This window comes from Siphateles boraxobius, unplaced genomic scaffold (genome assembly GCF_051911475.1).
Source record: "Siphateles boraxobius isolate OS27281-9 unplaced genomic scaffold, OSU_SipBor_1 122, whole genome shotgun sequence".
Classification (NCBI taxonomy): Eukaryota; Metazoa; Chordata; class Actinopteri; order Cypriniformes; family Leuciscidae; genus Siphateles; species Siphateles boraxobius.
The window spans coordinates 272,882-288,841 of NW_027508725.1; the positions used below are offsets into that span (position 1 = coordinate 272,882).

The 15,960-nt window shown below is 36.4% G+C and overlaps 1 protein-coding gene across 1 annotated transcript; it reads right to left on the reverse strand.

The window, feature by feature from the left end:
• Positions 1-4,668: 4,668 nt before the first annotated feature.
• Positions 4,669-15,960, reverse strand: perp (p53 apoptosis effector related to pmp22). The gene is made up of 4 exons (XM_077224138.1): positions 15,898-15,960; positions 11,394-11,768; positions 9,288-9,428; positions 4,669-5,799 (listed from the first exon to the last, which is right to left on the reverse strand). The coding sequence occupies exons 2-4, from the start codon at positions 11,596-11,598 to the stop codon at positions 5,588-5,590; spliced, it is 558 nt and encodes a 185-aa protein (XP_077080253.1). The 5' UTR covers positions 11,599-11,768; positions 15,898-15,960; the 3' UTR covers positions 4,669-5,587.

The following is a 15,960-nucleotide window of genomic DNA, read 5'->3' on the forward strand; positions in this document are numbered from 1 at the left end:
GAATAGGAGATCTCCAGACCCTTCAGTATAGCTCAGAAGATCATAAACGTCATTCATCACTCATTAGGGGTATGATTAGGTCAGAGCAACATATTACAAGAGTTTTAAAGCAAGATATTTTTAACACATACAGAAATTGGGTTAAAATTAAATGATCATTTATGAATGACATATCTCAAGCTCACTTAATTAATTTAGCCTATCTAAAATCTTTTTAAAATTCAGCTTCTCGATGTCGCTGTGGAGAGACAGGATGTGGCATAACGAGTTTGTTCTTCCTTTATCGCAGTGTGAAGAAGAGCTAAGATACACTCCAAGAGTGTGACCGGCCGATCTCACACTCATTTCCTCTGTGTTGGCAAAAGTCGTTTAATTCATTTTCCATTGACATTCATATCCTGTACTTTAAAAACACAGCAGTTTGCGTAAGTAAAGGGAAAATAAAAGAGGAGTGATGTTTGCTAGTCAACAGGTATAAAGAGGTGAGGTGACATCATTCATGGACAATAATCCAGACACAAAGAAAGATCTATGCAGATGTTTGTATATGATATGCTGCCATCTAGTGGTATTATGATAGATGTGTGCATAATACAGCTCAGTAAACTTTTTAAGTCTTAAGTCGTGTCTAACTCTAAAGAATGTAAAACTTCCATAATTTTGTCTTTTATTCTTAGAAATAGGAATAAGTCTCATGCATGAATGTTAATACATCTTTAAGGCATGATCCCCGGAGGTCGTAGCATTACACGGAGAGAGACTGAATGTGTTGGAACCAAGTAATGACGACATTGGAGTTGTTGACATTTCGTAGTGCATTTCCCCTCCTTTTATCTTTCTTTTTTACCTTTTCTTCACGTGTGGGGATTTTGAAGTCATGTAGGCTAATCTTTCAGGTGTCATCATTACTCCAGCAGGAGACGTCGAGTGACTGTTTTTATAAAGAATCATTTTCATTCAAACAAAAACAGCCTAACAATGAATCTGACTTTAAACACGAATGTTTTTTTTATTTACTTTAACCTCCTCAGACCTGGTGTCCACATACGTTGACATCACATTTTTGGTTGTGTGCAGCATAATACTTAATTCTGTGTAACTGGAACATGTTTTTCACAAACGAGGACACTTACACTGCCATCCTGTGGCGTCAGAAGATAATTTTTTTTAACATAAATAATTTAAAGATGGCGGTGAACACAGGTCACATGTCACGCAGCCACACCAGACCAAAACGTTCACAAGGTAAAAAATCTAATAACATTTCATCGTTGATTCTTGTTAAGTTATGCATAATAGTGTTGTATCATTAAAATGGCATGCACTTTTGACAAACTTTTGTAACAATAAAGATTTACTATGCTGCTAAAGTTGATGTCCACATATGTGGACAATGGGACTTAACTTCGTTGAAACTGTATAAGATGTTAGCAAAAAATGAAAATTTGTAGTTGTATTGAGCTTCGTGACGCACACTGGCTCACTCACTCGAGCGCACACACACGCACACCCAACGGGGCTTCAGTCACGTTCGCGCGCGCGCACACACACACACACACTCTCTCGCTCGCTCGCGATCACTTACACACACACACGCACTTGCTCACTCACTCGCGATCGCTTACACACACACACGCACTTGCTCACTCACTCGCGCACACACACACACACACACACACACACACACACACACGTGCTCTGTTACACAGGTTCAAACCTCCAGGGCCTCAATGGCTGAGACCCAGGCGAGAGTGCACTCTGGCTGGGGAGTGAGTTCAATCTCCACCGTGGTGGATCTCTGAAAAACATGAAAACATTGAGCGCGGCACACACACACACACACACACACACACACACACACACACACACACACACACACACATTCTCTCTCTCTTGCTCACTCGCTCGCGATCGCACACACACACTTGCTCACTCCATTCAGAGCTCAGAGCTCCATGCTACTCAGACCTCCCTGGCCAGCCAGGGAGGGTGGCCCGTACTGGGCCAGAGTCAGATTCGCCAGCCACCCCTGGAGCTCCGTCTGTAGCAAAGACGGTCCTAAAACGGACCTTCGGGATTTTGTAGAGGAGGTGGAGCAGCCTTCCTGGGAACGAATCAAGCGCAAATGCTCATGGCGGGTTTGACTCCGGAGTCAAGCTTTTAAAAATTACAAAGTCCAAAAAGTTGCGGTGGTCTCAAAGTTCGAGGGCCTTCAAGGCATTGACGCAAGCCTGAGAGAGTACAATCTGGCTGGTCTCCACCGTGGTGGAGCTCTGAAAATCAGAAAACCTCCAGGAAAAGACGGGCTGATTTTTCTGAAAAGAGCATCCCAGTCATGGCGCACCTCTCCTGGGCACGAATAAAGCCCATGGTGGGTTCAGGGGCAACAGTTACACAGTCTTTCCCACCGGTTAAGTGTGATCCACTGTTCCCACATATAAAAAGAACATTCCTAGTTTGGAGAAGCAGAAGTTTTGGAGTGTTACAAAAAAGAAAGCAAAATTTAAATTTTTTTGGGATATGTTTTTTATTTGGATATTATATATTATTATGGATATTATATTTTATTATTATATTTATTTTGTTTTTCCATATCAATGTTCAGAAGTTATACATGCAAAAATAACAACGAAAAATGTTCAGGCACAGTTCTCAGGCACAAAATAAAAGATGCACTTTGTTACACAATGGTGTCTTGATTTTTTTCTGTGAATACAGACCCAGTGTCCACATATTTGGACATCATTTTTTTCAAAAAGTGCTTCATGTTCAAAGATAATATCTGGTTATTATATCTATATGGTCCCCCCCCCCCCCCAAAAAAATCCGTGAAATTCCCTAAAATATCAGTGACACCATTAATCTGGTTGACGAGTGGTTATTCTCTCTAATAAAGTAAGGTTTTTTTTTATTATAACACCCTCACCGACACTCTCTCCATAAATATATCGTTATCAACACCTGCTATAATTATTTTAGTAGCACCATACCAGTAGATCAATGTAATAAAAACAAATATAGGCTACAATATAATGAAGGGCATGCATTTCATTAAAGCATTTTATTATATATTTGTAAAAATAGTTCACTAGCTCAAAGCACATTCATTTATATTCAGTATAGGTAAGATGGCCCAAATAAATGTACAAATATTTCAATTTATTTCCTATAATAACACATTGGCTGATCGATCATCATTCTGCATATAATAAACCGATATCTAAAAACAATTTTAAAGTAAATACACATTGTGCTTAAGGGGGGCATTTTCCCCCATGTTACCCTATACAATATATATATAAATATATATATATATATTGTTGTCCATTAGCAGGGCTTTTCAAACTTGGGTCTTCTAGAGCGGTTCTCAAACAACTTTTCAACATGTTTAAAAAATTATTTAAAATAAAAGTAAGACTAAAAAAGAGCTTCTTTAAAAAAAAAAAAAAATGATTAATTCACCCCCACACTTCTGAATTGTAAAATGTGATTATCTTTATTTTTAATTGGGTATAATCATTAGTAGAACTAATAATGTATTTATGTATATCCAAAATAATATATATTGAATTGACATCGAAGTCAAATCGCAAGCTTATAATTCGAATCATGAAGTTTGTGTTATTCCTACAATAAGCTGAACTGAAATTTGGCAGGCAGAATGTGAAGTCTGTGTGTGAGCTTGAGGAATGTGAACAGGAGACACGCATGGTGTCAGTTTGTTCTCTTTCTTTTGTTGTTGTGTCCTCAGTTAACCGGTCTACAGTTGACTTCAGGACTCCATGTGCCAGATGGTGCACTGTTTAGACAGTGACAGAGAAGTGAACAGACCGGGTGTGTCTCTTTCTGACTCATCTTCAGCAGAAAACACACTCCTTTGTCACTTTTAAGTTGTATTTACACTGTACTTTTGGCGTACTGTAAAGAACATTTCCAACTAATCAGAAATGAAGGTTATTGCTGCAAGCAACAGGGATTCATTTACACTAAAGGTGAAACAATAACCAGATTTGTCTGCTTATAGTATCCCAGTGGCAGGATTGATAACCCTATCCCAAATGATCCTCAAAACATGACACTCCTATACCTAAATATATATATATATATACACTTAGATAGACAAGAACAGCTTGTGATTTGTCTTGTTGTCTTTAGTTGTTTGATTAAAGTTATAGAGATGGCAGCAGGAATATTAGGCTGCCGATTAGGCTAACTATATTTGTAATGTAATTTTATTTATAAAGTGCAGTGTTATTTTACATTTGTTTAGTTTCTGAAATCTACTGAAAATCTTAAAACACTGTTTATTTAAATCGTATCTTTGTTCAGTTGTATCTATTTGTACAATTGCTAATTTGTTTGTTCTTTTTGATTACTGAATGTTTACTTGTCTTTAATAATGCTTGAAATGTATAGTTGTGTTTGCTATGGTATTTTAAATCCTTGTGTAAGTGTTCTTTAGCCTGATTATTTTTGTTCAAGGTATTCAGCTACAATGAAATGTTTTGCAAAAAGACTTGTGAATGATATATACATACATACACCCCCCCCCCCCCCCCCCCTCCTCCTTATTTGTGTCGAATATTCAGATTAGTTAAAATTCAAAGATACCCAACACTGGCTGCATAAACAGGCAGAACTAACTTTCATTTCTTTAAAAACATTTGATTGTCTTAATAATAATAATCCCTTTTATTGAAGATTAGTTTACAATTCATATCACAAACAACCACAAATGACAAAGTGAAAAATCTGAATCTAATAAAACACTTAAAAAACTACAATGTTGCATAGTTTACCAGCAAAGTATATTTTTTTATCTATTGATTTTCTTTTCTGCATACACACCAAGCTGAGTTAATTGAATTGAACAAGGCATAAACGCAGCAAGATCTACACAAATTCAAAGCAAAGCAAAGCATCAGGTTTCTGTTTATCCACTTGCTTACCTATTGTGCTGTAAAAATATCTGAAACTCTCCAAATACACTTTGACCAGCCAAACACAAAACACACATTCTTAGCTGACAGTAAGAGCACTTTAGGGAAGGCCGACATGGAATGACACATTAATAAACAAGTACAGGTGCATCGTAAAAATGCTTACTTAATGTTGATATGTAGAGATGTTCAAGAAATATACAAATCCATTACAGTTTTCATTTTACAGTGTAAAATTCAATAGAAATCAACCTACTTTCAATTACCTTCTCAGCTGTATTAATTTTATTACGTCTATAATTACAATGAATGACAATGTGATGGACAATGTAACTTTCTAAAATGTATAGAGAAAAGGTGTAGTTTCATGACCAATCTGTGCTGAATGACATTAAAAACAAAGCATCAAAACCCAATCGGTTAGTGAATGAATATGAATATGAAAATGAAAATAAAAGGTAATTGCATTAACCTGGAAGGTTAGTTTGGAGAAACGACCACAGTTTGGCTGCACATCACAGCCCTTATCAAAGTCAGAACTGTCCTAGGGTTGCTTTGGGGAAATGACAATGCTTTCGGAGATCTGTGAGCATTGAGCTTTAGTCTTGGGTGACTTAACATTGTCCTTTATGAGAGGTTTGGGGCTTTCAGGCAGAGTTGTAGATGTAATTTGGCTTCGTCATCCCGGCAAGCTCGTCTTCGTAGCGAGGAAGGCAGCAGAAGATGATCCCGCACCCGAGCATCACGATTGTAGCGCCCCAGCCAAAACCGTACGCCCACGTGTAGTTATAATAACCTTCATAGATCAGCTCGTTGAACATGATGGGGTAGATGATCAGAGCGATTATCTGCACGATTACTGTAAGGAGAGAAAGCATTGTCACTCAAATGCACTGCACAATTTTTAGACAAAAAAAATCTAAGTTCAGTTAAAGCGACCTAAAAAGTATGTGGACACTTAAGTCATACCATTTAAAAATGTTTAAATGTCATTATTTTTTGGGATGCACCAACATGAAAATTTTGTCCTGTACAGATAATTCTTTATATTTGAAAGCCGATATCGGATATATTGGTCAATATACATCTAATTTCAAATTTTTATATAATTTTTGATAGCCTTATTACAAAAACAAAAGTCGCACTATTAAAAGCCATGTTCCAAACAAACAATTATAATGATATATATATGCAGGCTATATGACAGACTTGTACTGCACATCTTGCACTTTACTGTATTTTCATTTTTTTTTAAGTGATTCCAATCATATTTCAAGAAATTCAAAACCATCATGGTGAACAGTGCACATCTGAAGGACATAATCCATCATTTATCAGCTTTAATATTTTCTTATCGGGCCGATAACGATAACATTAAAAATGAACATATATCGGCCGATACCGATATGGTGGCCGATATATCGTGCATCCCTAATTATTTGACTAAATACTAAAGCAGGTGGCATTTATTTGAAAGACGGACAGTACAAGCACACTTTTAGGCTTCAAATGATAAAACCTTGGTGTTTACAACCGTGACAATGAGCGCTTATCAGGATCAACCAAACGCTGGGTGTTCAAAAGTATGTGAAGTTCGTGGCACCATTTTTGCAGTAAACTTGCACAACGTTCTTGAAAGAATCATTTATTATTCAAGCACGCCGGTCTGTTATTGTGGGGACACCAACTTTATATTTTCACACCTGAACATGACGCGGAAACAAAACAAACTGCGACTGGTTGCTTTACATGTTAGTCAAACGTCTTCTTGGCCAATGAAAGCTGCGATGGAGTCCAGACCTTCTGCCATTAGTCTGAAGATCTGGATATATGAGACTAAACATTAACAGAAGACTACTGTTCATTTGATGAACTACACCTGTGGTTCCTCTGCTACGACACCTGTGTGTGACCTTGAGGGAACTGTTACAACCCCAAATTTAAAATCAAGGTGTGTATATTGATTGAACGGATTGACCCGTTGGTTAGATTGATCGGGTGTGTATCATTTATCGACTGGTAAGAACAGAAATAAGCTTGTCTGATTTACAGGCATTTAATATTCATAATTCAAGCATAGAACAGTTTGAGGAATGCAGGAAAGATGAGCTGATCGCCAGTCATGATCCAGGGGCCGTTTACACGACACTGTTTTCAGCTAAAAGCAGAAAACGTTGTGCGTTTTGGCCGTTCATTTAAAAGGCAATGCTGTTTTGGGGGCCTAAAAATGGTTACAAAGTGCACGTTTTTGAAAACAATATCATTATCCTCTATGTGTAAACTACAAAAATGGGAATTTGTGAAAACTAAGACATCATGCGCATGCATGTGACGTGTTCAGTCTATAGGAGCGTAGCGTTCCTTTTAAAAAGTGACATCGCCATCTACTGGCCTGACAGCAGAGTACAGCGCTTTTAGTCGTTTCGCGGATCCGTGTGAACGAGGATCGTTTCGACAATATTGTTGTCTGTACAACTGAAAAAAATGGCTAAATGCTCCAACAGGTTCTTGATATATATGCAATCTGTTCCTGCCCATAAACATGTTTAATCAGTAGCTTAAAGCACAACTCAATGAACCCATCATCAATGGGAAGGACGGGCGTAACTGAGTGTTGCAGAGACATGCGAGTGAAGCCAAGCCCTGTTTGGGTGTGTGGAAACTTTCACACAGGGCTGTGTCTGACGCTTCAAGCCACAAACCTGTAATCTAATCTAAAACTCAGAAATGAACTATTGCTCAAACAGCCAGTTCACACACGTTTCATTGTAAACGTTTAGTATCATTGAGATACTAATATATGTTTTTAATCAATATTTTCACAACAGCTATTATTTTTATATTTCCGTTTTAACGGTAATTTAAAGTTTTGATCATTTTGTTGTCTGTTTTTGTAATTTGTATTAGTTTCTGGGTTTTATTTTTAGTTTTTTTAGTACATCAACATAAATTACTTGAAAATGAGAAATGTTGCCTTGGCTTAGTTGAAATAAAATAAGTTATTAAATATTAAGTTCTCAGTTGACATCAAGTCAAAATAAAATAAGTTATTAAATATTAAGTTCTCAGTTGACATCAAGTTAAAATAAAATAAGTTATTAAATATTAAGTTCTCAGTTGACATCAATTTAAAATAAAATAAGTTATTAAATATTAAGTTTTCAGTTGACATCAAGTTAAAATAAAATAAGTTATTAAATATTAAGTTCTCAGTTGACATCAAGTTAGAGGGTTTTTTATGGTTTAGGTTTTAGTTAACTATTATAGTTTACTTGTTCATCTGAACAAGTGAACAAGTGTATAGTATGGGCGAGAGCGAGAGCCTGGTTTGTGATGGCAACACACTGACACTCGATCCCATGGCAACCGCAAAACAAAAGTCACGTAGTAGAGGGCGGAAAGACCGAAAACACCAATCCTTTACAAAGCAATGGTGTGTCTTTAAACTCTCCTCCCCTTAATGACGAGTTCTTACTTGTCTCAACTTATTTGGGATGATTTCTGCTCTGTATTGTTTTAAATTCTGACCTAAAGTAAACTCAGTATAGCAGAACCTGTAATGCTTTCGGTAAGTAACTTTGCAACTACATGTCAACTAACTCTCATTAGAGTATCAGTAGACTGTTTGGGTTAGCATGTAGTTGCAAAGTTAGTTATAGTCAGTAGATCTAGTAGATGTCTGTTATTGAGCATCAAAATAAAGAGTTAGCAGATATTAAGCAGAGAGTCTACTAATACTCTAATGACTGCTAGTTGACATGTAGTTGCAAAGTTACTTGAAGTTAGGAGACTGTCTAAAGTGGACTATCGAAATAAAGTGTTACAGACATTTCTCTGGTCCAGGTTATAATAGTATAAAATAAAATGCGAAAACAAAAATGTAAAATTAAGGCAACTTTTCTCATTTTCATTTAGTTTATCTTGAACTAAAAATAACTAAAAATAAGACGGAAAATAAAAATGAATTAAAAACTACATGGGTGTATTTAAAAAAATTAAAAATGGCAGAAACAGAAATGCAAACAACAATTTTAAATGAAACATCTAACTATTAATAAAAACTGTAGTAGTATCTCAAACACTGTTGCGTTCAGTTTTATACCGCCCAGCCCTACATCCACGTATTATCTTTGATCTTTAATATCTACAAACCATTCAATTCATCACAGACAAAGTGAAGGAAATGATCCTCCTGTTGAATTTCCTGGGAAAGAGACTCAAAACCCACATGGACTGGAGACGTGGAAAAAACAACTCATATTATGTCGAGTTTTGGCCGATATGAAGGTGTCTTCAGCCCTTATTCCTTGATTTCCAACAGACTAAATAGCAAAGAAAGTCTCTTACCAGCCAAAATAATCAGGCCTCCAATGACAAGCAGCAGGTCGATTCTGAGGCTACAGCAGAGAGCCACGACTGAGATGAAGAAGGCGATGATGAGGATGATGAGGCCTATGATCATCAGCGCAGCGACCGCCTGAGCCCATGCTGGAGGGACAACCACAACAACACTTTATTCAAATTCAAAATTGCTATATTGGCATGACTGCAAATAATACAAAATTGCCAAAGCTTGGAAAACATAATAATATTAATAATAATAGAAGAATAAAATATTATAACTTCACATAAATTTAAATAAACAGTGTAACAAATTAGAACATGTGTGAACTTTATGACAAGCTGCTTATTGGTTTCATTACGTTCACACTATTGGAAAACTGTACAAATGAAACAGCACAAAACCTATTAGCAGGCTAGGAGCTGGTTTTAACATTTTTAAAAACAAATTATACAAAGGCATCATGTGTTAAATGAGACATTGTTAATCTAAACAACTAAACAAAAGGAGAAACTCCTGTGTACCTCATCACTTTCTTTCAATTAATCAACATGAGGAAGTTTAAAGAAAACACACGAGGCGATGTTCAGTGCTAGGTTTAAAGTGGATGGTTACACATTAACAGACATACAGCAATGCTTAACTAGTTTCACTCTGAATCAGTTTCAGGACTTGTAGAGACAGCGCTTCACGCTCAATAGAGGAATGTGTTTTTGCTCCACGAATTCTGAGAATACAGTCACACCCCAGGAGGACGGGTGTGGTCGAGTTTGAGAAAAATTATGATTGATGCGACTTGTGTATTGTGGTCTGACTCCATATCTAGTCAACTCATCACTCTCTTTCATGACACTTGCATGACTTGAGCTTAAATAAATATGAAGTGCTAACCTACGAAGTGGATTAGTGCATCACAACATATAATATTCTCCATCTATGAATAATTTAGACGCATTGTTGTTCATGAAAAGGGTTGTGGCATGATATACCTACATCAAAATGCTCCATAAACAGTAATGGAGAGTCAGTTTATTGTCAGGCCTTAGTTTAGACATGCTATATTGGTAAAATAATGAAAATAACAAAAAAGTGGCAGGTTTTGCCTGGAGGTTTAAGCTGTCAACTTTCTCTTCTGATTTATTTAACTGGTTCAACTGGTTAAATGTGGCTCCATTTGCAAACTTTCTGAAGGTTACATTAATTATTTCCATTTGCCCAGAGAATAAAAAAATTATAAATGTTAATATTTTATAGGCTTTTATTTGTGATCAACTTAACTTATAAGAACGTTCCAGCCCAGCTAACAAATATAAATGTTCTAACAACGCTGTGCGAAAGATTCACATTAAGCTATGAAAACGTTTCATTTCTGAATGTTCAATGAACATTCAAAACATCCAGTGAAATGTTTTAAAAACTTTTTTCTTGGTTATGCAAACATTACAATGATAGTTCGGCCAAAAACTAAAACTCTGTCATCATTTACACACGCTTTAGTTGCCCCAAACCTGTATGAATTTCTTTCTTCAGCTGAACACTAAAGATATTTTTTAAAGTAAGGGAAACAAAACATTTGATGGGCCCCATTAACTTCCAACAGTATGGAGGAAAACAATAATATCAACCCATCAACTGTCTGGTTAGCGACATTCTTTCAAAATATCTTCACACAGAAATTCACACAGAACAACTAGAGCGTGAGTAAGCGATGACAGAATTTACATTTTTGGGTGAACTGTCCCTTTAAGGGAACATTCCATTTTATCACTCCGCAAACATTATGGAACGTTACATTCGATTGTTCTCTGAACGTTCTAAAACTAGTGAAATTTAAAAAAAAATGACAGACGAACGTCCAACTAAAAAAAAAACGTTCCACGAACGACATAAAATGTTTTAGTGCTAACGTTTTGAGAACATTATTAAAGGCCAGATAACTTTAAACACAAATTCTATTAAGTTACCGTAACTGGGAGAACATTCGTTCATAACTTTGAGAGAAAAGCTTTTGCACCGGTTTCATTTTATGGTGAACGCTTTTATTTGAACTGCACGTAAATGTCTAAAACTTGTTTAAACATCGATTAGAGGGACTTTAACTCAATACTTACAGAACTCCATGAGAGATTTACAGTCCCACTGGTCATTGCGGCCTCGACACTGGGTCCACATGCTGGCGTAGTGTGTTTTTGCGTCCTCGTCCTCGATCCATCCAGACGTCGCCGCGATGGCGATAATGTCGAAAATGATCGCAAACGCAAGAAGGATTGGCAGGATCCACCTGCATCTTGGATACTCGATTCCGCAACGAAACATTTTAGATAGCAGTGCTGTTTTGTGTCTCCTAACCGAATGTGAAGAAGCTCTCTGAAGGTTTTCGTGCCACTCTTTATCTGAAACTTTCCCTGAGCTCCACCCTAGTGAAACCTGATCTGGAGAGGCTTGACCTGTTTCAATGGATCCTCTCAGGGGTTGGCCTCAACGCACTGAAATGACACACACACGCAAAAACACACGCACACACACACGCACTACATCTGTCATGTTCTCTTTTTTAACATTGTAGGATTTCACTTTTTAATTGACAGTAAAGTTTTATAATACCTTAAAAGTTGTGCAGTTATTAAATAGCATCTCCATAGTGAATGAGCTCAGCTGTGCTGTATAGGCCTATATTAGCTAAGATTATTCTGAATTCACTCAGTAATTCACCTTTACAATGTCTTTTAACTATTTATAACATTAACAAATAATTAGAGCTAAAATCAATCCTAAATAACATCTATTGACATGTGACATCCCTGCATTTTACCATATTGGCCTATTTGTTGCCACAATGTAAAAATGAATTGTTTTTTTGTTGTTGTTTTTTACTGTAATGTGTTTAAATGACCTAATTTGCTTTTATTTTACAGTAAACCTCTTTAAAATGCAGTATTTTTAATGTAGAGAATACTGGGGTCTGTTTTATTGTTCTTTCTTTCCTTTTTTTAAGAAAGCAACGCTGTAAAGACCTTAATTACTCTTGCATGCAGGTTCTTAAGATATTAAGATTAATTTCTTCCCATGCGTTCTGGGATGATTTTCCATGTTTTTTTCTCTCTCTCACAAACTTCCCAACAGCTCAAACTCAGATCTAATTAAGTTTAATGTCACTTGACATGTTCTTCTATTGAATATGATTTTCATTTCATCATGATTTATGCAATCTTTTTGGAAGCTATCAAAAAGCCAGGTTTCAGTCATCATTAGAACAGAACACATTTTACACATAATGAGAAAACAAGCTTGGTCCATTAATCATGAAGGTCCAGACTTTAAAGCTCTTGATTCTACATTGTACTCGCACTTTTAAATATGTAGTTCTTGTAATTGTGGCAGTTGTTAAAGCTGTCAATCACAGGTGTTAATATAATGGTTCCTCAGTATTGCCAATGTATATCGTTTTCTATGGTTCTATACAACCTATAGTTTCTATAGCAGCAGCCTAGAAACTACATACTGTAGTACATGTGTTATTACAATAATATGTGATAAAATCTTGAAATGGCGGTCAAAAAGCCTTAATGTATGTGTGTGCACGTCAGTGTCAGTTTTAGATGATAGACGCTCGTTATAGCGTTGTATGCTGGCGAAATGCTATAGAATTAAAAAATGGGTTGCACATTTTTTCATTAGCAAATCTGATCACACCTTTGTTGCACGCTGGTGTTTCACGCACCGGGCTGCATTGATAGTTGTGTGTTTCTCATGAGGTCTGTCCACTTTGCTTTTGTCTCACAAGATATAGCTTTGCTGTCACAGTAAAAATGTAAATGTAATAATAGTTATTTTGAACATTATTAATAATTAGCATTTTAATACTATAGGTTTGTATAGCTATGTAATACATGTTAAAGCATAAACACATCAGAACACCAAAGGAAATTACGAGATCAGAAAACTTAATTGAAGGAAAGGTCATTAAATGGGTTAGGGTTGTTCATCTCTGAATAACCGTAAATTAATCTCTCGTTCAGGATGGCATTCTATTACATTAGTCATCAGTTTATGTCTGTAGTTATATTCTAAAATAAAGATGTTTAGTATTAACCTTTAAAAAAAACTATGTGATATTACTTTCCAGTTACTATCAGGAATAATTAACATATAGAAAGACAATATGTTCTTTCATTTTCAAACGATTCAGTCTCTGCAATTAAATAATCAATATTCAGTCAACCTCTATATTATAATCCGTCATATATTATTCAAATTCTGTACTGATATTTGCCCCTTTGTAACTTAATAACTTTTAAAAATAAAGGTTCTTTATTGGCATTGATGGTTCCATATAGAACCTTTAACATCCATAGAACCTTCCACACCTTCTTCTTTTAAGAAAAAAAAAACGCTAATTTAGAAGAACTGGTGGTTTCACATTATTTAGATGGTCCCTTTAACACATTCTGTTGACTGTTACTTATAGTCAGTAGAATATCTGTTGTTGAGCGTCAAAATAAAGTGTTAGCAGATATTAAGCAGAATCTACTAATACTCTATAACAGGGGTTCCCAAACTTTTCCATTCCAGGACCCACCTAGACAAGAATAATCTATCTCAAGACCCACCATAATAATTTAAAGCATGAATGTGGAGTGGGGTGGGAGGCGTTTAGAGCAGTTTTTTCCTTGTCATAGTATAAAAGACATATAAGTTTAATTGCAATACAAACTTATGGTACATTATCAAAAAAATGTAGAATTAAAATAGCAGCCTAATGGCTGTTGAAATAAAGTGAAGAATACTGAGTAGTTCTTGTCTGCTGCCTCAACTAATTTACCCAGACACAGAACAAATTTAATGAAATTAAAGATTAAGTAACCTTAATCTTAACCAAAGGTTTGATATAACAACAAATAATTTTAATTTTCTATATTATTTTATTTGACAGTAGGCCCATGACCTAGAATTTCAATACTTATATTTATACTGCAAGTGTTATTAAACTCATCACGTTGTTCAGCGCAGAAAACACTTTCGTCCTCGTGTGTGTACATGTGAAATACGATTTACATAAATATTTCCCTTTTGTTGGTAGGTATGGTAGGGAATGCAAACAACGCACTCTTACGAAGACCATATCTCTGAAAGACAACAGCGCTGTGTTGAACAGACGATGCGTTTTCCAAAAGCATGAATGCCTAAGTAGATCGTACCATTGCCACCAATGGTCTCTACAATCAACTTAGCTCACGATGATTTTGGGAAACGTAGCCCAGACCTGAATCAGCCTTTCGTGACATTTGAATTATCCGGTGCAAAGCGATCTCATGAAGAATGCAGAGCAGTGATTGGAGTAAACGATGTGTGTGTGTGTGTGTGTGTGTGTGTGGGTGTGTGTGTGTGTCTGTGTGTGTGTGTATGTGTGTTTGTGTCGGTGTGTCATTCATGAAACGTAAATTTTGCTGTGCTAACACAAAAACCTTAAATTCTCGGGACAGCAGCATGTGTCCAAATTTTAATCTTAACCGTTCGATTTAATCAGAAATGATCTTAAAACAGGGCTTTACTTGTAAAACGCCGAACTTACCCTTTAAATGCTCAAACTCTTTAAAGCACGATTGATTCTGATTGGCTGTCAATGTTTTTATCATTCATCAGATGGAAAAAATCGTTCTGAAAGTGATTCAACGATTTCTCTGTGCCGTTATCGTTATAGTTGTGGTGTGAACTGTTATTCTTTTATATATAGAACGATAATTACTATAGCCTATCTTTATGGTTATAGTTAACGGGCCTTTGATTCAGCTCTCCCTAAAATATACAGTCTGTGTAAAGACAGATTAACTGTGTGAATGAACAAACGTGACTGGCTTGTAAAACATTCTAACTATACAATCTTGCACATGCTTTCTTTTCTGAGACATTTACTATTGTGTAATAGGCTTAATTTGGTGATTTTTGCAGTGTGTGCATGAATCAAAGGGTGCGATTAAGTCCTGTAATCAGAATAATTCGATGGAAACCATAGGTCCGCCCTTCTCATACACCCCTGGAGAAAAGACAGCGCAGTCTGATTCCAGTGAATCATAAGTGACGAGTTTACGGGTGCATTGGAGGGTGTGGCTTTTCTCATTGCCAGCTGATGACAAACGGCTCTAGAGACATCAGCTAATTGACAGACTGTATGTTCAAGTGACTCAGGAAACATTAGCATTTGACAAACACACTCCTTGGACAGACCGGTTCTGAACGAGCACATGTGCCTGCGGGCAGGGCCGACCCGAGCGTGAGGCGGGGCCGGTGTGTGAGAGAAGCCCGTCTCCTCTCCTCCAGGTGTCCATCACACCCAATGCTGAACTACACTACATGTGCACATGACGAAATATGCTTGTTTTCATCTGTATTTACATTTATTCATTTAGCAGACGCTTTAATTTATCCAAAGCGACTTACAAATGAGAACAATAGAAGCAGTTAAACTAACAGTAGGACAACAATACGCAAGTGCTATAACCCCTCTCAGTTTAACTTTAGTGCATTTTTTTAATAGAATATAAGAGAAGAGAAGAGAAAGTGAAGAGAAAGTGTTAGTACTACTGAATCAAGTGCTGCCGAAAAAACAACATTTACCGTCGCCCACTGTGACGTTGTTGAACCAGGGAATCCGTGTGTCCACCACGACAAATGAGCCTC